This window comes from Phacochoerus africanus, chromosome 3 (assembly GCF_016906955.1).
Source record: "Phacochoerus africanus isolate WHEZ1 chromosome 3, ROS_Pafr_v1, whole genome shotgun sequence".
Classification (NCBI taxonomy): Eukaryota; Metazoa; Chordata; class Mammalia; order Artiodactyla; family Suidae; genus Phacochoerus; species Phacochoerus africanus.
This window is the reverse complement of record NC_062546.1, coordinates 153164701-153185045: the sequence shown is the minus strand read 5'-3', so window position 1 is coordinate 153185045 and position 20345 is coordinate 153164701. Positions and strand designations below refer to the sequence as shown.

Sequence of the window (20345 nt, the reverse complement as noted above, 5' to 3'; positions counted from 1 at the left end):
ACGTCTGCAACCTACACCACAGCTAACAGCAACGCTGGGTCCTTAACCCACTGAGCGAGGCCAGGGATCAAACCCGCAACCTCATGGTTCCTTGTCGGATTTGTTAACAACTAAGCCACGATGGGAACTCCATAAAATGCTCTTAAAACTAGATATCTGAATAAGAATGAAAATGCAGAACGTTGAGTCATTAATCAATTCATTTTAAAATGTTTCTGTTTGGTAGATCACAGAAGAACAAAGGGTACCAGTTCATGATATGGTATAACCATTCTTCACAAAACACTGATATTTCTACATATCCACTGGGGTAGCATAGGGCCATAAGATACAAACAAAATACAGACATCCACCTGAATTATTCACAAAACACTCATGTAAAGATTGGAAGCTATGTCTTAGAGAAGTGTGATTTTCCTATAATGCAGAATGAACCATTATTGGCAGCTTTTCTTAAATTAAAATGAAAGGGCTTCTAATTAAATTCACTCATAGATATCTCAGTTACAGATTTGATTCAGATTTTTGAACCTCTATCCCAGCAGCCTTTATCTGTGCAATCATGGTATTTTTAGAATTAGAAGTTACTGGGAGGTCATTTATTTTAACCAATGACTGATAGAAAAACTAGGCTTCCCCAGTAAATGGAAAAGTTTACCCCTTTAAAACTAGCCTTCTTACTTAACTCTGGAAGGTATAAAAATTTAAAGGCTGCTGTATGGGTAAGACTGCTATTTCATCTGTCTTAATTAAACACTGAGGAGTTACAATCCTTCCCAGCATTGAAAGCTGACAGGTTAATTAAGTGTTTTTTCATAACAATCCACATTTAACTTCAAGAAACTACTGCCCACATCTGACTCACTAATGTGTCCCATCTCAAACATTTTTGTGCTCATGTTGATTTAGTGCCATTCTTTTGGTCAAAACATAATCATAATTATTACTTTCTGCAGATTCCTGTTTCTTGCTTAATTGCCTTTGCAGAAGCTTTAGAAGTTGGTTACAGCAAGTACAAAAATCCATATCACAATTTGATCCATGCAGCAGATGTTACTCAAACTGTGCATTACATAATGCTTCATACAGGTATCATGGTAAGACAATCTTTGTACCTGAAGTTTGTTAGTTTGGAACATCAAATTCCATGTCCTTCCCATTGTCTCTTTAATACCCCTAAAAGTATTATAAGTAATAATCTTTTGGATTTGGGGGGGTTAATGAGTTATTTATAATATACATCTTTTGAAAAAATTTGACTCTGAAAAAAGATCTCCAGAGGCAAATTATAATTATACTGTCAATTTTTCAAAATTTGGACTATATAGCATTTTTGTTTGTAAACTCATTTCCCCCATAGCCATCAACCCCCCAGAAAATGACCTAGAGGAAAAAATGTTTGGAATAAAAGTTAGTTGAAGTGCTCTTCTCTCAATTCATCACCCAGAATGACCTTAGTTACTTCTTATCTTCTACAGACTTGCATCTTTTATTAAAATCAAATCCTAGTAGGGATTTCTGGAAATCATTCATGTAAATTTTTAAAAATTCTTCTTTGCATCTGAATGATCAGTTGATGAGTGAATAAATGATTCATCAGTGCAAATCCTGGAACAATAATGAGTAGATGCTGGGAACTCTGAGACTGCCCGGAATTTCTGTAATGTCTCAGAGTGTAGGATGACTCCCAAGAGGTAAAAAGGGAGGAGTAGTCCTTCCTTCTGAAGGTTCCACACTGCAGTGGGTTCAAAAGGGTATGAGCCATGTGAGATCCCCAAATCTGAGTACATTCTTGATTCTTCATGTGTTGACCTAGGCTGAAGCAATACCGTACAATGCATGTAAAGAGGATGTTCCAACAACCCCATAATATACATTGCCTACTTATTTACGTTTCAGAAGGCACACTGTTTCTGTTGGTAAGGGTCATTGGCATTCAGATCTACATAACTAGTATTCTTTCATATCTCATTATTCTGCACCAGAAACTCCTTACCTGGTCCTATGCAAAGCCTTTATGGCCACAGTCCTGAAGATCTTGAAAACTTACAACAGGTTCATGATCCTCCAAGTTTATTATATATAGAAGTATATCGCATACATTTTCCCCCAAGAAACCACAATGCATTGTTTATTACACATAAGATCCCTTTGTTCTGCTTTGTCCAACTGTATCTCACATGATGACTGAAGAAATTTTCTGTTTTACCTCTCCATCTTTTTTTGCCCCTTAAATGTGGCAGGTCCATCAATGTCCTGGGCTCAGATTCCACTCCTGCTGCCATGTTCCAATTATCTGTTGCTCCAAAACATACTCCTCCAAACTTCAGTGTCTTAAAACAATAATTTATCATTATTTCTCAGGGGTCTGTGGTTATAAGGGTCCCAACTACAATGTTCTCACTTGAGGTCTCTCATGTGACTGTGATTGATCAGCCAGCTGAACTATGGCTGAAGACATCTGAGGGCATCCCTGGGCAAGATGTCCACAATGGTTCACTCACATGACTGTCAATTGACAATGGCTAATGGCTAGGCACTCAGCTGGTCTTTTAATGAAGAAATTTCTTGGAATAGCAACAAAAATTCAGTAAAAATATGCATTATATTGACAAGATTACTAAGTAATATAAACTGCTTTGGAGGTAGGACCTACTTTGGGAGAGGCAAAAGTCTGAAAAACCACTTATGCAGTGGCACAGCCCTCTTGTGACCCTCTGTAAGACTGGATTATATATATATTTAACTTTAAACCTTGCATTTTTCACTTTTTAAGTTATAAACTTAATATTTCAGTGAATCATTTAGTTAAGGTAAAAATGTGCTCATTGAGCCAAATCAAATGCAGTCATGGCAAGACTTGGTCCTCAGTTAGTTCACTCACCATTCACTCCAGGAGACTAATTTGATATTTAAAGAGGAAACAGGTTAGCAATAATAAGTGGAAACTCAGACATTCAAAGACATAGCTTAGAAATATTGTTAATTTTTTATTTTTAATTTTTATTTTTTTGATTTTTTTTAGGGCTGCATGCAACATGTGGAGGTTCCCAGGCTAGGGGTCGAATCAGAGCTACAGCTGCTGGCCCACGCCACAACCACAGCAATGCCAGATCTGAGCCGCATCTGCGACCTACACCACAGCTCACAGCAACGCTGGATCCTTAACCCACTGAGCGAGGCCAGGGATCAAACCCACAACCTCATGATTCCTAGTCAGATTTGTTTCCACTGTGCCACCACAGGAACTCCAGTTGTTAAATTTTTAAAAGTAGTGTATGTGACTTTCTATATATCTGCTTCTTTTTCCAGCAGGTTGTACACACATGCACACACCCAAATTCTTTTAAAGCTCTGTTGTTTTAATAAGGTTTCATTGTCACAGCTGTTTCTTAAAGTCTTTGCTTTCACTTGGTTTTATATGCATGGCAATTACTGTGAAAAACAAAAGTGCCTCCTGACAGCTGCAAATGCTGTTACACTTGAAAAAGTTGATTTAACATCTTCCTGGTTAGATCTTGCTTTTCCTTTCTAAGGTCTTTGTCTTGAATCTGAGTAGTGAGGTGGTTTTCTTTTTCAAGTGTTTGGCATTTCCTCTTTCCTGAATTCTGTGGCTTTGAAAAAGTTAACTGAAAATGAGATATTTAAGTGTGACTCTGAAATGGAAACTGAACTAATTAAATTTCCTCAGAACAAAATGGAATGGAAAAGTAATGCCTACTTCAGTGTAAAAAATAAAATCTGCTTTAATTATGAAGTACAATGAGAAGATATATGCCATTTCAGGCTGGTAGGTAACCAGGATTTCATCATTTTAAAATACATTTCTGCTCAAATACCACAAATGTAAAGGGAACCAAATAAAACTCTCCTATTTCATCTTTAGAACCTTTATTCTGAAGGTGGCATTGAACAGATGAGGGATGCTATATAAGTGGGTAAATAGAGAAATTGAAGCCCACAATGTGAATTTACCCTCAGACTTGCAAAGAAGACTTGTTCCAGGATATATAACAAGTCATTCCAACTTCTCTGGAAGACTGGGGAAATCTGGCCAGGCTGGCATGACTCCTAGAAAGTTGAAATTGTTAGTAAAGATCACATAGTCACTTTTTGAGAGGATCATAACTTCCTAAATGTAAATATAACTTCACTCTACTTTAGCAGGTTTGAGTTGGAAACTTGTCTCTGAATTTATTCATCCTTTAGCAAAAAAAAGTGTTAGTGGGCCCTTTACTTTTCCCTTAGTCTTCATTAAAAAAGAGCCTGGTGGGAGGCTCTTTTTGTAATGTAATGTCAGTGTTGTCCAGAATCAGGAAAATATGTTTAAACTAATGAAAAATTTTATGATTGATGGGTAAAATAAGCCAAAATGAATTTTCAATTTATTGACTATTTTATCAAAACTGGGTTACACTGCCAGCTTGACAGTTTTTTGAAAGTTATTTTCATAAGCTTTTTTTAAGATAAAGTATGTAGGTGAGTATTAATTTTCATACATGTGAATGTGTTGGTTCTTTGGGGTTTTTTTTTTTTTTAATCTTTTTAGGACCGCACCACAGCATGTGGAGGTTCCCAGGCTAGAGGTCCAATCCAAGTTGCAGCTGCCAGCGTACACCACAGCAACAGCAATGCCAGATCCGACCCGCATCTGCAACCTACATCACAGCTCACGGCAATGCCATATCCTTAACCCACTGAGGGAGGCCAGGTATCAAACTTGCAACTTCATGGTTCCTAGTCGGATTCATTTCCGCTGCTCCATGATGGGAACTCAAAATGTGTTGGTTCTTTGAAACAAAAGAAGCATATAGAAATATTCATTTAGCTGAAACCCCTAGGATTTGATGTGGAGAAGACTAGGTCATTTACTTTAGTGTGTTAGTCAATGCTCTGCTGTTTCAGGGTGGTCTTAATCAGCATAACATTTATGGAGCTCTCTAGTAGCAGCCCAGAACTATCAGGTGACTAGTGCAGCCTGTCATCTACAAAATGCTCATAGGACCATTACGTGAAATGCAGTGAAGCCATTGTCCTTCAATTAGTTAATGTCATTTGGGGCACACTTGTGCCTTGCAGAGCTGAGGCTAGGACACCCTCTGCCTCCCTCTCTCTCCTTTTGTCACTTAATTAACTTGTAGCCCTATGCCACAATAATAGGGGTATGTAGTAGCTTGATCCATTTGCTGAATAGTAAATGCTTCACCAAGTGCTGTCCAGCCACTTGCAAATGTCTCTTTGAAAATGCAATCATTTGAGGCCCTTGGCAGAGGAACACTTGTATGTTAGGGCTCCTGGCACTGTTTTCTCTAATTCTAAGAGAAGGGAGAAAGATGACTTGAAAACTATTCCTTTGGAACTTGTAATTCACTGACTACACCCAGAAATAGCCACCTACACTATGAAAAGAATCAATTTTTCTTCAGTCTTCAGAAATTTTGCCACTATGTCTCTAGACTCTACAAACTGTGTGAAAATCTTGTACTCGTAAATGGCTTCCAATACAGCAGCATTTTGAAGAGTCGAAAGAGTGTGAGCTTTTAAGGCAAGCAGACATAGATTTAAAACCATACTTCCCCACTTCCTAGCTCATCTGCTTTCCATTCTTTTCCCTTGTCACTAAAATGTGGTTAATAATATTGACTACCTTGTAGTACAACAGGAACAATGATATATGTGTAAAGAGCCTAACCTAGTTCTTTGTTTTTTTGCTTGCTTGCTTGCTTTTTAGGGCCACAACTACGGCATATGGAAGTTCCCAGGCTAGGGGTCAAATCTAAGCTGCAGCTGCAGGCCAATGCCACAGCCATAGCACCACAGAATCCTGGCCACCATAGCTCACAGCAATGCCAGATTCTGACACACTGAGCAAGGCCAGAGATCAAACCCACATCCTCATGGATACTAATTGGATTCGTTTCCACTGCACCACAGTGGGAACTCCCTAATATAATTCTTGAAACATAGCTATTAACACATACTCTAATATCAGTAAAAATTATTGTTAATTTATTATATTATGTATTAACTTATGTGTGTTATGTATTGATACTATAATGTACTCATATTCTATATTAGGTAAATTATAGCAAACTACCTCAGCTTATTCAAATGGATAGAGAAAAAAGGTCCAACCCTACCTATAATGTAAGGTAAGGAGTTGTTAATTACCTTTTAGACATACCAGGACTAATAGGTCAGTGTGATTTTCTGACTTAAATTCTCCCAGCCCTATACATACACACATATACATTCTCAAACAGACACATACACACACACACATACACTAAATAATTCAGATATAAAAACCACATCATAAGTCTTAAAACTTTATTAGCTTCTACCCATCAGTATATCCAGTTAAATTATTTATAAATTCTTCTTTTAAAACCTTAGAAGAATGTATTTAGCATATTGCCTCCCTTGAATAATGAAGGCTATTGTCATCCACAAAAGGAAGGAATATTGTGATCTGTAGAAAGAATAGGGGAAAACTTTGGAATCAGATAGTTTTGGAGCTGAATTCCTGTTCTGTCCTATATGCTATTGGCAGTTTGATTCTCTTCCTTAGGATTCAGCTTTGTTATCCACCAAATAAGGATAAAAGTACCTTGTAAGTGGTAAATAGGGTGATCATAACATTAAATGAAACTATTTACCTACAACACCCAGCTAATGTTCATTCCTTCTCCTTTCTTTCCATCAACATTTTACATGCTATAAATGGCAGTTAACACCTCTCTCTGATATGTAGTAGCTTGATCCATTTGCTACTACATATCAGAGAGAGGTGTTAACTGCCATTTGAGAGTTAATCTGCCTGAGAGTTTCTCTAGGCAAAATGCAACCTGCCGTTTTGATGAAGTACAGTGTCTACGTTGCTCATAACTCTTCATTTTAACCCTTTATTTCTGCCCATTAGGAATCAGAAGGACTTAGTTTATATACTGATGACTGTTCCAGTTGGGAAGAGTGCTATAATTCAGCTTCATTCTCTCTCTTGTCCTCATGAGTCATTTACAAAATTCATGAATTGAAGCATCTATTTTCTGAGTTAAAATTCTCATTTGACACTAGTGTAAGATGAATTGTCAACTAGATTATAAAAATCAACCCCTTGGAGTTCCCATTGTGGCTCAGTGGAAACGAATCCAACTAGGAACCATGAGGTTGCATGTTCGATTCCTGGCCTTGCTCAGTGGGTTAAGGATCTGGTGTTGCCATGAGCTATGGTGTATGTCGTGAATGTAGCTTGGATCTGGTGTTGCTGTGGCTGTGGCAAAGGCTGGCAGCTAGAGCTCTGATTTGTCCCCTAGCCTGGGGAACCTCCATATGCCATGTGTCTGGCCCTAAAAAGACAAAAATAAAAATAAAAAAATAAAAACCAACCCCTAATTCTACTTTCACTAATACAAAATAGATGTATTTTTCAATTAAGTGTGACATTTTCAATGTTTCTCTCTTCCCAAACTAGTTTATAATATAAACTTAATTGTTAAGACCACGGGGGCAATAAACAAGATGAATTCATTGAAGGAAGTACTATTTAAGGGAGGCAGAGATTAATGAGACTAAAACGGGGAAACATATATAATCAATTTTGATGGCTAGGAAGATAGTAAGTTTGAATACTTATGAGATAATCTATAATTACAATCCATCTCCTACTTCCTATTATAACTTTATCTTACAATTGTAGCTTCATATTTCATATTATCATAGTAGATATAGAATGTTGCTTTTAAAAAATCACAGAAAAGTCTATAAATCTTAAACATAACCAATAGGAAATCCTTAAGAAAATAGGTGAATTTTTCTAATAATGATTTCTTTAATAAAACAGTGGATTTCTGGGTTACAAAATCTGGTTTAACTTCAGTTGCTCTTCATTTGATGATGTTTAATTCCACAATCTTAATGGGGACTTTGGAGGCCATTCCCAGTTCAGCCTGTATATAGGTCTTTAATAAGGTCATTTTCTTTCTTTTAATGACTCACAATTGAATGCACCTATAAACATAGAACAGCTAGTTATATCAACTCTCTTTGATTCTGAAAGTCATTTCTAATTCAGTCATCCAACTATGATGAATTTATTCTTGAATTGCAATCACTAATGGTATGTTAACTCACTATAATTTTCCAGATTCAACACCTTAAACAATATATTTAAGTTAGTAATTTAATAAGTTTTGTATTGTTTGCATTTAATGTTTAGTAAAATGCCGTTTATTCTGTGTTTTACTGTATGATAAGACTTGTAATAGGCACAGCACACACATCATCTTTAAATTTCCTTTAACATCCAAAGGGGAATGATCACCAGTTCTGTTTTCATGGGAACCATGCCTGAGAGGGTAAATAGTTTATTTGTCTGAAGATTAACAAAGGTTAAACCAGGATGATCTGATTCTGCAGTCCCTTTCCATGACTCCCTGTTACCTCCTCCTAATGCAAAACTAATGGAATTCAATTCAACAGACAAATGTTAAGTTCCTACTATGTGCCAAATACCATAATGGGTTATATGAAAGGAGCCCATGTCTTTAGCTACTATGAGTCTCAATATTGTCACCTCTACTTTGACTTATGGGCCTACAGCTGCATCCTCTTGTCTTTTATTCAAAATTTTAATTTATCAGCTCTAATCAGGGTGGTCTATCAACCTTTTTCTGCAGAGACCAGCTCAGCAGGTTAGGGTGGAAGAACGGGTGCTGTGAAACTTAAGGAAAAAGTTAACATAAAACAAGACACAGAGACATTTATATTAATTAAAGGTGGGAACCAGGGGACTCAAGGTCTCAGGGACCAAGAGCACTGCCTCAAGACACCACACTGCTTTTATTCTGACCTTTAGGCATTTAACAATCATTAGCTTTGAGGAAGCTTGTCTCAGCTATCTATACATAGCATTCTAGAGAATCACCATTGTGCTTCTGCAGACAGTGTGCCTATCTGCAGCAACCAGGTATGCCTAGGTTTGCACCTCCTTTCTCCTTGCTAATGCATATCCTGCTAAGACCCCTCATAAACCCCTTGGGGACAAGAGGCTTATCTTCCTCTTATTCTTCAGAGGACATATCATGCTGTGCCTATCTGCACAGGTCTGCATGCCTAGACCAATGCATTATGTCCTCATTCAGCTGGCCACATGAATAACTTATGCCTTTAGGTCTTTGTTCTTAAGCTTAAGTCATTTACGAGCACTTCGGCTGTTTTTCAGGCAAGAAGATGGGGTAAAGTAAGGCAAGATGAGATGGAGTTTTCAGCATAGACAACAGAAGCAAAGAGGCTAAGAAAATATTGTAGAAACATGTCTCGTGACAACTTTCCATACAAGTCTCTGTAGTATCTTTCAGCATTTGCTCTTTCTATTTAGAATCTCTCCGTTCCCAACCTTACATTTAGCTATCAACATTTGTCCATCCTTCTTCCAAGATCCACTGCCACCAAATATATGTCCTATCCACCCTTCTATTGTACCTTTTCTCTGTGAGCTTTTATTAAGTATCCATGTACTTTACGTTGTATCACTCTGTTGCTTTGTGCAAGGTCTTTGTTGCAAGTGCATGGGATAAGACCACCAGAACAAGTTCCATGTCATTTTGGATCCTTCTTTCCTATGGTCAAGTACCACATACTTGCAGTGTTCTCCAACAGAACTACTGTGATTCTGCAAATGCTTTGTATCTGCATTGTTCTGAATGATAAACACTCACCACCACTGAGCAGTTGGAATGTGGAACTGTGACTGGAAAAGTGAATTTAATTTTACTTATTTGTATTTATTTTGAATTTAAATACTCACATATGGTTAACATATTGAACAGTGCAATTGAAGTGTCATGCAAAATGTAAGTGATAAATCAACTACTGAGTTACTAAAATGGATTTATAATAGTAGAGGAATTTTGTTAAACCATCCAATTGATGACAAAAAAAAAATCCATGTATATAAAAGAGATAGTCTGTAATTTATGTTAAAGTCATTTATTTATTGTTATTAATTGTATACTCATATATGTCTTATGAAGAGGAAATTTGATAAATTCTTGAATATCTTCTAAATCTCTAATTATGAAAACTAACTTTGGTTTCTCTAATGACCACAGTGAATATTTTCAACTCATAGATGGAAAATTTTCTCATAGTAGGGTTTTCTATAACACTTGAGCTAAAAGACAGTTTAATGTTATATGAGCTAGGTGGTAAAAATCACTAAAATGTAAGTGATTTCATGAGAACCCAAATTGATAAGGCTGGGAATTTAAAACCCATTTAGAGGTCACTTTTTAAATTTTAGAAAATTACTTATTTTCCAATTAGCAAGGAAAACTATAATGTCTGGATTTTTAACTTACAAACCGTGAAGCATCATTGACCTCATGAAGCATCCATTATGCATAATCAATGGAGGCAAAATAAGGGAAAATTATTTAAAATTCATAAAAACAATTTTATGTGATGATTTATACTATGTGCAATGAAGTTTTTTGGTAGAAAGATAACGTTGACTCTGCCTTTTAATATGATGGAATCTTTCTTTAATTCAATAGCACTGGCTCACTGAACTGGAAATTTTAGCAATGGTCTTTGCCGCTGCCATTCATGATTACGAGCATACAGGAACTACGAACAACTTTCATATTCAGACAAGGTAAGTTAGATAAGGTTTAACTTTTCTAAATTAAAACTTGAAATTTATTGTCCTGAATGTTACTTATTTTTAAGAGGATTTCAAAATAATAAAGATGTCTAATAAGAATAGTTTTAATGGATTTTAGCAAAATGCCTTAAGCTGCAAACATTTCGATCAGTTCCTATTTATCAAGAATCTTGTATATTTTTAGTGACATGTGTAGTAATTTAAACATAAGAATGTGTGTGATGACTTCTCTCTGCCCAGAACTTACACCAAACTAATCACACAAGTCAGACTTTTATTCACTGAGCCAAATCTTGCAACATACTGTTCAAGGCATCAGTGTGGTGTCATTATTTATTTGAAAGTAATGAAATTCCACTCCTGAGGGGGAAAAAAAATCTAAACATTAAAGAAACCTTATTTACAGATTAGCATGAAATGCTAAATTTGAAATAATTGGAAAATGAGATTTTTAATTACGGTGATAATGGCAGTTATTAGAATCAAAATACTAAAATAGAGGTATATTAGTCTGCTAGGGCTATCACATAATACTACAGATTGAGTGATCTAAATAACAGACATTTTCTCACAGTTCTGAAGACTAGACATCCAAGGTCAAAGTGTCAGCAAGTTGGTTTCTTCTGAGGCCTCTCCCCTTGGCTTTCAGATGGCTGACTTCTTGCTGTGTCCTCACATGGCCTTTTCTCTTCTGAAGCCGTAACTTGTGTCTCTTCTTCTAAGGACATCAGTCATATTGGATTAGGATCCCACCCTTATGACCTCTTTTAAACTTAATTATCTCTTATTAAAGACCTTATTTCCAAATGAAGTCACATTCTAAGGTATCAGGGTTATAGAACTATAGACAGACAGATTTGAGGGGAACATAATTCAGTCCCTAGCAGAGCAGGTCTCTAAGCTCTTTTTGGCTGCACAGAGATCTCAATGTCTGGGAGGCAGATTTTGGTCGAGGACCCACCAGGATCCAATTCACTTGTTTATATAGGATCCTGAATTTCTAAGTCTTTCCCTAACCAGAGATGCTTAAGATGGAGATGTAAGTCGAGAGACTGATTTCTCTCTGGAGCTGCTGTAGAATTCTCTATTTTGTTAACGGAAAACTAAACCTAGTTATTTGTTTCTTTGTTCATTTTTTTAAATTAATAGACTTTATTTCTTAGAGTAGATTTAGGCTTAGGGAAAATCTGAACAGAAAGTAGAGTTATATTCCCTCCCCTAACCATACAGTTTCACCTACAGTTAACATCTTACACAACTCTACTCCCATGGCCAGAGACAGACATATAACAATCGTTATCTTTTATAATCTAAAATGGATGTACTTAAAAATCATGGCCCCTTGATAGAGACAGAGAGAGAGGGAGAGCTGAGATTCAAACTGAAATGTTAGGGAAGGCATTCTGTCCATCCCCAGTCTTCCTAGACTCCCAGATTGCAGGACATGAAGTGAGAAGGAAGACATTGAAATCTGGTTGTGCTGCAGGGATATTTTTAACTTATACATTTACAGAATATACATATATGTTTTGTTTTCATTTATGTTAAACATCAAGGGAAAGGTAAAATATTCAGGTCATTTTTGCTTGGCAAAGGCTCTTCTACATCCACCAAATTCATAAGAAGTGGGATTTTAATTAAAGACACCTCATCACAGAGCTGGGCCTGTGTAGGGCCACAGTTTTAGGAGCTGGAGAAGGGAGCAAGTGATTTGTTACCAATGAATACTTCTTGCTCTTTCTACCTTGAAAAGTGAAGGCAACGGATTGGCCTCCAGCAGCAGTATTATATGATCCTTTCTAGCTTTCTCCTTTCATCGTTCATTTACAACTGGATGAAGAACCATAATTCACTTATACTTTGGACTGCAGAGAAGGAAAAGGAGATGGAGATAAAGAAGAAGGCAGAAAAGGAGAAGGAGGAGAAGGGGAGGAGGATGAAAAAAAAATACACTTTTTACCATTTTATATTAAGAAGCTCTGTATAAAAATGAGGAAGAGGGAGGTCTCGTACTTATTTTACTTATAAATTGTCTCCCAGGATCAGTTGTTTTATGGATTAATTCTACAAGAACTTGAAAATTCTGTGAACAAGAAAGCTGTAATGACCAAATTCAACAATATGCTATGCTTTTTGAAACTCACTGTGCTTCACATCTTGTCCAAGGAGAAATAACGTCTTATGTACTGATATCACTCATTCAATTTTATGTTGGATTACTCATTGTTACTTGGATTTAGAGTCACTTTTCCAACATGGAAACCTATTTACTAGATAATGCAAAATGACTGAAAAACAATTTAAAACATAATGCAGGGCTAGATTTGATTTCAATACAAACATTATAATTTATGAAATCCTTGAAAGTGTAAATAAATAGAAATAATCTCCTATTTGTGAAAAGAAAATGCTAAGCTACATGTTACCATGGACATTGCATGTTGCTTAGAATCTTGTCTTTCCATAGCAGTCAAAGACCATCTCAAACATCAAGACCATTCTGTATTCTTGGTATCCTATTGAATTTATGAAACTAAATCACACATACTTTTGCTACAATTAAGTCTGATTTAAAAAAAAAACACCTTTGCTTGTTGCTAAAAGGAAGAAATAGTGATGCTTAGAACCACATCATACAATAACCCTGCCAAAACTTCCATGGCTAGTTTGGAGTTTGTGTGATATAAAATATGTGCTTTGCAAATCACAGTTTTCCCCATGATCTCAGCAAATTTCTGGAGATACTTGGGCAAGATCTATTTAATGTTCTTTCAACGAGGGCCACAGGTATGTTTTTTTAGTTCAGTTTTTTGTATAAAGAGCTACCTTTTTTTTTTTTTTTTTTAATGGCTGCATATGGAAGTTCCTGGACTAGGGGTTGAATTGGTTCTGCAGCTGCAGGCCTGCTCCATAGCCACAGCAATGCCAGATCCAAGCCACCTCAGCTTGTGGCAATAGCGGATCCTTAACCCACTGAGTGAGGCCAGGGATTGAACCCGCATCCTCACAGACATTATATTGGGTCCTTAACCTGCTGAGCCATGACAGGAACTCCCTGAGCTACAATTATTAAGAAATTTTTAGGCCAAGATTTAGATTATTAAAAGAAATCTATTTTGGAGATACGTACTATTAGCTAACTACATATGCTATTCTACTTTTATGATAGTACTAGAAAAAAGAGGAAGTAATTATTCTACTGCTTATTCTATTATTCTAGGTCATCACCCCATGGTGGATTAATAATCAAGCTTGGTTATCAGTCAGACTAATGATAATGATTAAGATCTCATGATACAGATCTTCAATAGATGGTTTGCAGCAGAAGCCAGGTTTCTTTAGTTCTTCCTTTTATTTATCCTTGTCTACTCTTTGGTAAATCTTTAATGGTAAGGTCAGTGCTAGACTTCCACCCATTGAAAGCCTGAAATAGTAAGTCTTAATGAGGCAGTTATAGTGCTGACAGATTATATATCTACCAGGAAGAAGGAAAAATGAGAGGGATGTGTTGGGTATTAGTGTAAGAGGTAGTAAAATTATTACAGGTATTACCTTTACTTTCCTTTTGTAATTTTTGCTACCTACCTCCAAGTTCTAAACTTGGATGGGTTGACCATTAAATACAGTAACTCTGATTCCATTCCACACTTCCAAAATGATCTGGCAACCTATGAGGATAGAAGAAGCAGCAAAGGTTCCATTACATGGATCTGAGAAAACCTGGAATACTTTATGCTAGAATACCAATTTCAGCAGGGAAAATTAATTAATTTGATGATCAAATAATGTGAAAATACGAACAGGAAAGAAATAAAAAACCTTCCCTTGATGAATTCATCATTTTAAAACGTAATGCTTGTTATAAATTGGTAGTGAAACATACATTTTAAGTTTTGTTTTACAAAATGGTTTTCCAAGTTTAATTGGATGCTAGAGGACCTATAATACTCAAATCAAATTATAGAATTACAAAGGAAGAAACATATAACCATAAATAGACCAAATGACTTTCACCATCCCTCTACTTTCTACCCAAAGTAACTTTAGTCCAAGAGAATAAGGCTGGTAGGCAGCTATCTGGAATAGGTACAAAGGGGTTGATTCATTTACTGATTAAATGAGATTAAGTAATTTTTTTTATCTCTTTATCATATCTAGATTATCTCGAGGTATCTGGATTACAAATTGAAAGGAAAAAGCATAAATACATTTAAATTCTAACAAAAGGAAAATTACACAGGTTACAAATGGAATTTATTCCTAGGTTTGACACTTAAAAATCAATTAAGCTAATCTATCACATCAACAAGCAAAAAAATAAATAAATAAAAAAAACTCTGATCATATCATATCAAGATGCAGAAAAGGCATTTGACAAAATCCAACAGCTGTTCATGATTTTAAAAAAAAATGTCCAGTAAATTAGAAATAGAGGGGAATTTCCTCAACCTGATAAAGAATATGTACAGAAACCTACAGCTAACATCATACTTAACAGTGAGAATCTCGAAGATTTCCCACTAAGGTCAGGAATATGGCAAGGATGTTTTACCTCTCTACTGCTTTTCAATATCATATTATACAGGTTGGGAAGGAAAACATAAAACTATCATAGATGACATGATGATCTATGTAGAAAACCAAAAAAAAAAATCAACCAAAAAGCTTCTATAACTAATAAGCAATTATAGAAAACAGCAAATTTGCATGATATAAGTTTAATGCACAAAACACAGTCACTTTCATATATACCACCAATGAGCAAGTGGAATTTGAAATTAAATTTTAACTTAAATTTGAAATTAAAATATAAAACATCATTTACATTAGCATTCAAAAATTGAAATACTTAGGCATAAATCTGACAAAATATTTATAAGATGTGTATAAGGCAAAATATGAAACTCTGCTGAAAGAATTCAAGGGAGAACTAAATAAATGAAAAGCTATTCTATGTTCATTAATTAGGAAGACTCAATATTGTCAAGATGTCAGTCTATTGATCTATAGACTTAATGCAATCCCAGTAAAAATCCCAGAAAGTTATTCTGTGGATATCAACAAGCAGATTTAATAATTATATGGAGAGGCAAAAGACTCAGAACAGCTAACTCAGTATTGAAGCAGAGCAAAGTTGGAGAATTGACACTCTCCAACTTCTAGACTTACAATTAAGACAGCATGGTACTGGCAAAATAACAGACAAATAGGTCAGTGGAACAGAATAGAGAGGTCAGAAACACACCTGCATAAATGATCAACTAATCTTTGACAAAGGAGCAAATGCAATATAATGGAGCAAAGATAGTCTCTTCAATGTATGGTGCTGGAACAACTGGACATCCACGTACAAAAAAAAAAAAAGTTCTAGATACAAGTCTTGTATTCTTTTTTTTTTTTTTTGTCTTTTTGCTATTTCTTGGGCTGCTCCCACAGCATATGGAGGTTCCCAGGCTGGGGGTCGAATCAGAGCTGTAGCCACTGGCCTATGCCAGAGCCACAGCAACGAGGAATCTGAGCCGCATCTGCAACCTACACCGCAGCTCACGGCAACGCCGGATCGTTAACCCACTGAGCAGGGGCAGGGACCGAACCCGCAACCTTATGGTTCCTAGTCGGATTCGTTAACCACTGCGCCACGACGGGAACTCCCAAGTCTTATATTCTTAAGAAAAATTAACTCAAAATGAACAATAGGCCTAAATGTAAAATGCAAAATGCTGAACTCCAAGAAGACAACATAGTAGAAAATACGGATGATCTTGGGTGTGGCAATGATTTTTTAGATAAAACACCAAAGCACAATTCATGAAATAAATAATTAATAAGCTAGACTTTAGTAAAATTCAAAACTTATGCTCTACGAAAGGCCGTATCAAGAGAATTGTAAGACCAGCCAAAGAGTAGGAGAAAATATTTGCAAAAGATCTGATAAAGGACTATTGTGGAAAAAATATAAAGAATTCTTAAAATTCAAAAATTGGAAATAAAACAGCTGGTTTAACCTGATTAAAAATTGTCCTTAACAGACACCTCACCAAAGAAAATATACAGATGGCAAGTTAGCATATGAAAAGATGCACCTTATTATATATGCCAGGAAAATGCAAACTAAACAACAATAAGATATTGCTGCACATCTATGAAAAAGGCCAAAATCTAGAACACTGATAACAACAAATGCTAGTGAAAATGTAGACCAACAGGAGCCCTCATGTATTGTTGATGGGAATGCAAAATGTACAGCCATACTAGAAGACACTTTGGTAGTCTTTTACAAAATTAAACATAACTCTTACCATATGATGCAGCAGTAACTCTCCTTGGTATTTACCCAAAGGAGCTGAAAAGCTTATGTCCACACCAAAACCTTCACGCAGCTATATCCATAATTGCCAAAACTTTAAAGCAACCTAGATACCCTTCATTAGATAAATGAATAAGCTGTGATATATCCAGACGATGGAATATTATGTAGTGCTCAAAAGAATTGAGCTGTCAAGCCATGAAAAGACATGAAGAAAGTTAACATGCATACTAAAACAAGCAAGAAGCCAGTCTGAAAATGCTATATATTATATGAATACAAACATACGACATTCTGGAAAAGGCAAAACTGAAGACAATAAAAAGATCAGGGATTGCCAGGGGTTAAGGGAATAGGAAAGGAAGGATGAATTAGATCACAGAGGTTTCTAGGACAGTGAAAATAACTCTGTATGTGGTAGATACCTGTCATTACATACATTTGTCCAAACCTATAGAATGTACACCACCAAGAGTAAACTCTTAATGGAATCTATGGACTCTGCATGATAACAGTATTCAGTTAGGTTCATCAATTCTAACAAATGCACCACTATGGTTTCTGATGCTAGCAATGGGAAAGGCTATGCATGTGTGGAATTGGGGTATATGGAAAATGTGCGTACCTCCTGGTCAATTTTGTTGTGAACCTAAAACTGCTCTGAAAAGTTAAGTCTATTTTTTTTTAATTATCATACTATAAACAAAAAAGGAAACTAAGTACCTCCATAAGTTTAGGTGTTAATTACAGGATTTTTACTGATGATATGTTTTATAACTTGGATATTTTTACTGAACATTCATGAGGTCTACAGAAACCCTCTACTATAGGCACTTTGTTTTTAATTCTTAGGTCAGATGTTGCCATTTTGTATAATGATCGTTCTGTTCTTGAAAATCACCATGTGAGTGCAGCTTATCGACTTATGCAAGAAGAAGAAATGAATGTCCTGATAAATTTATCCAAAGATGACTGGAGGTGAGTTTCATAGGAAACCTAGAGGAAATTTAATTTCAGAGGAACGTCAGGTAATTTAAAGTGAAGAAAATAGATGGAAGTCAATCCTTTACTCACACTCCAAACTCAATTCCCCTTTACTAGATGACTCTGAGGAAGATTAATACATAGAAGACTTTTTTCAGGAGCTAGGCCCTGTTAGATTGAGCTGGATTCTCTCAAGGCCAATTCAACATTTATATGCATCATAGCTAATCCATAAACCATGTACCATGCAGCAAATACCTTAAGATACATAATTATGTACTCTCTGGAATAGAACTCTACTCAATTGTACCAATATGGGGTCCAGCATGAATTCAAAATCTTCATGTCATTCTGATTCCTTCATATATTACTTCTCTATATTGGAGTTTAGCTTTTTTAAAAATCAAAATAACTCAGTATTTGAGAAAAAATACAAATATATCATACTAAAATTACCAGGATGCAGAGGGAAATCTTACATGTTTCTCTAAGGCATCTATCTTCTTAAAAAAAAATTAGAGGGAGTTCCCGTCATGGTGCAGTGCTTAACTAATCCAACTAGGAAGCGTGAAGTTGCGGGTTCGATCCCTGATATGGCTCAGTGGGTTAAGGATCCGGCGTTGCCATGAGCTGTGGTGTAGGTTGCAGATGTGGCTTGGATCCCCTATTGCTGTGGCTCTGGTGTAGGCCAGCAGCTGTAGCTCTGATTGGACCCCTAGCCTGGGAACCTCCATGTGCCGCTGGTGCAGCCCTAGAAAAGACAAAAAAAAAAAATTACATGAAATGGTAATGCTTGTTACCAAGTAGGGAAAAACAATAGGATGCACCCCTGCTACTCAGCATAAACGTTCTTCCTTTCCTCTTGATCCTCTTCATCAGCATCCCCTTTATTTGACTATAGGGTTGCCAGATATAGCAAATAAAATTAAAGGACATCCAGTTAAATATAAATTTCAGATAAACATAGACTTTTTTAGTGTGATTATATCCTTAATATTCTATGACTTACATTTTTTTTAAAAAGCCTTCATCTTTAACAAAGTGTCTTGTTAAAAGTCTGTTAATAGGCCGAAAAAAATTCCATTCAAATGTAAATATCAAAGGGTTGTTTGTTTGTTTTCTTTTAAATCAAGCTAAAAAGAAATATCCAAAGAAAAGAAGTGACATGGGCTTAAGATCTGCCTTAAAATACGTTAAAAAGTGGTTAATTCAGGGTTTAAATCCAAGCCCTGATTCCCCATGATTACTTTTCCAAATAGTCAAACTTCCTTTTGCAACTTTTTTTGCAAATTTTGCAACTGTAGTAAAAATACGGGCTCACTTTTGCAACTATAGAGAAAGGTTGAAAGTGGGAGGAAGGAGGCACTTTTTTGGGGGATCCCAGTTCAGCCCTCTCATTCATTCTGCAGGAAATGATAACCCAGTTGGGTCTCCAACTAGGAATTGTAAAAGACATTGTGTCTGGGTATATGGAGAATAGAAGGGCAAAGGTAGATCCAGGTACACAAGTATGAAGGTATTTCCTAAAGTCCAAGAGATTGATTATTTATATTTACAGTATTAATTTATTTCTTCATCAGTGATTATCACTCCCAGAGGTAATATTTGCATCATTAATTTTTATTGTTATTCCTTTGAATTAAGTGTTTTCTTCTCAAAGTTGATTCTCTTGCTATTTCAGTGTGATTTTTTTCTTACATTTTGTTCTTTAACATTTTTAATATTTACTCTAATAATTTACACCTGTAATGTTTTATAATATTTTTGTAATAGTAATTAAGAAGTTACTGGACAAAACATTCTAATTGCATGTTTTTTATAGAATTGTTTTAAAAAATACCATAATATCAAGTGATTTATGATTTATCATTATTTTTGATATGATGATGTAGAATTTAATAGATCCAATGCTGTTTCTGAAAAGCTACAGAAGGTTTATTTACTAGTATAACCTTGGTAAATAGTATTTTACCAAGAATTAAAAGATGGATAGCATTTTAAAGACCTGTAGGTCTTCTGTTTGCATATCTATTTATTTATTAAAGTAACTTTAGTAACCATAAATGCAGTAATTTTTAAATTTTGGCAGGAAAAATTCATGAAGTAACATTTCCCTTGTGCACTGGTTTGCCTAGTTTATTGACACATTATTAGTTGATGATTGATAACATCTAACATTTATTTATTACAATTAAAAAAACAAAATTCAGGAAGTTCCTGTGTGGCATAGCAGGTTAAGGATGTAGCATTGCCACAGCTGTGGCACAAGCTGCAACTACTACAGCATGGGTTTGATCCCTGGCCTGGGAACTTGCACATGCCACAGTTGTGGGCAACAACAAAAACAAAAACAAATTCAACTAAGTAAACTTTAAATATATTATTGGC

The 20345-nt window shown here is 35.7% G+C and overlaps 1 protein-coding gene across 2 annotated transcripts in view; it reads left to right on the top strand.

Moving 5' to 3' along the window:
* Positions 1 to 20345, top strand: part of PDE1A (phosphodiesterase 1A) — a 259700-nt gene that overhangs the window by 194539 nt on the left and 44816 nt on the right. For both annotated transcript variants that reach the window (XM_047773019.1, XM_047773020.1), the window contains exons 6-8: positions 957 to 1097; positions 10557 to 10657; positions 17826 to 17951. In XM_047773019.1, coding sequence (XP_047628975.1) covers positions 957 to 1097; positions 10557 to 10657; positions 17826 to 17951 — 368 coding nt within the window. The remainder of the gene's footprint in view (positions 1 to 956; positions 1098 to 10556; positions 10658 to 17825; positions 17952 to 20345) is intronic.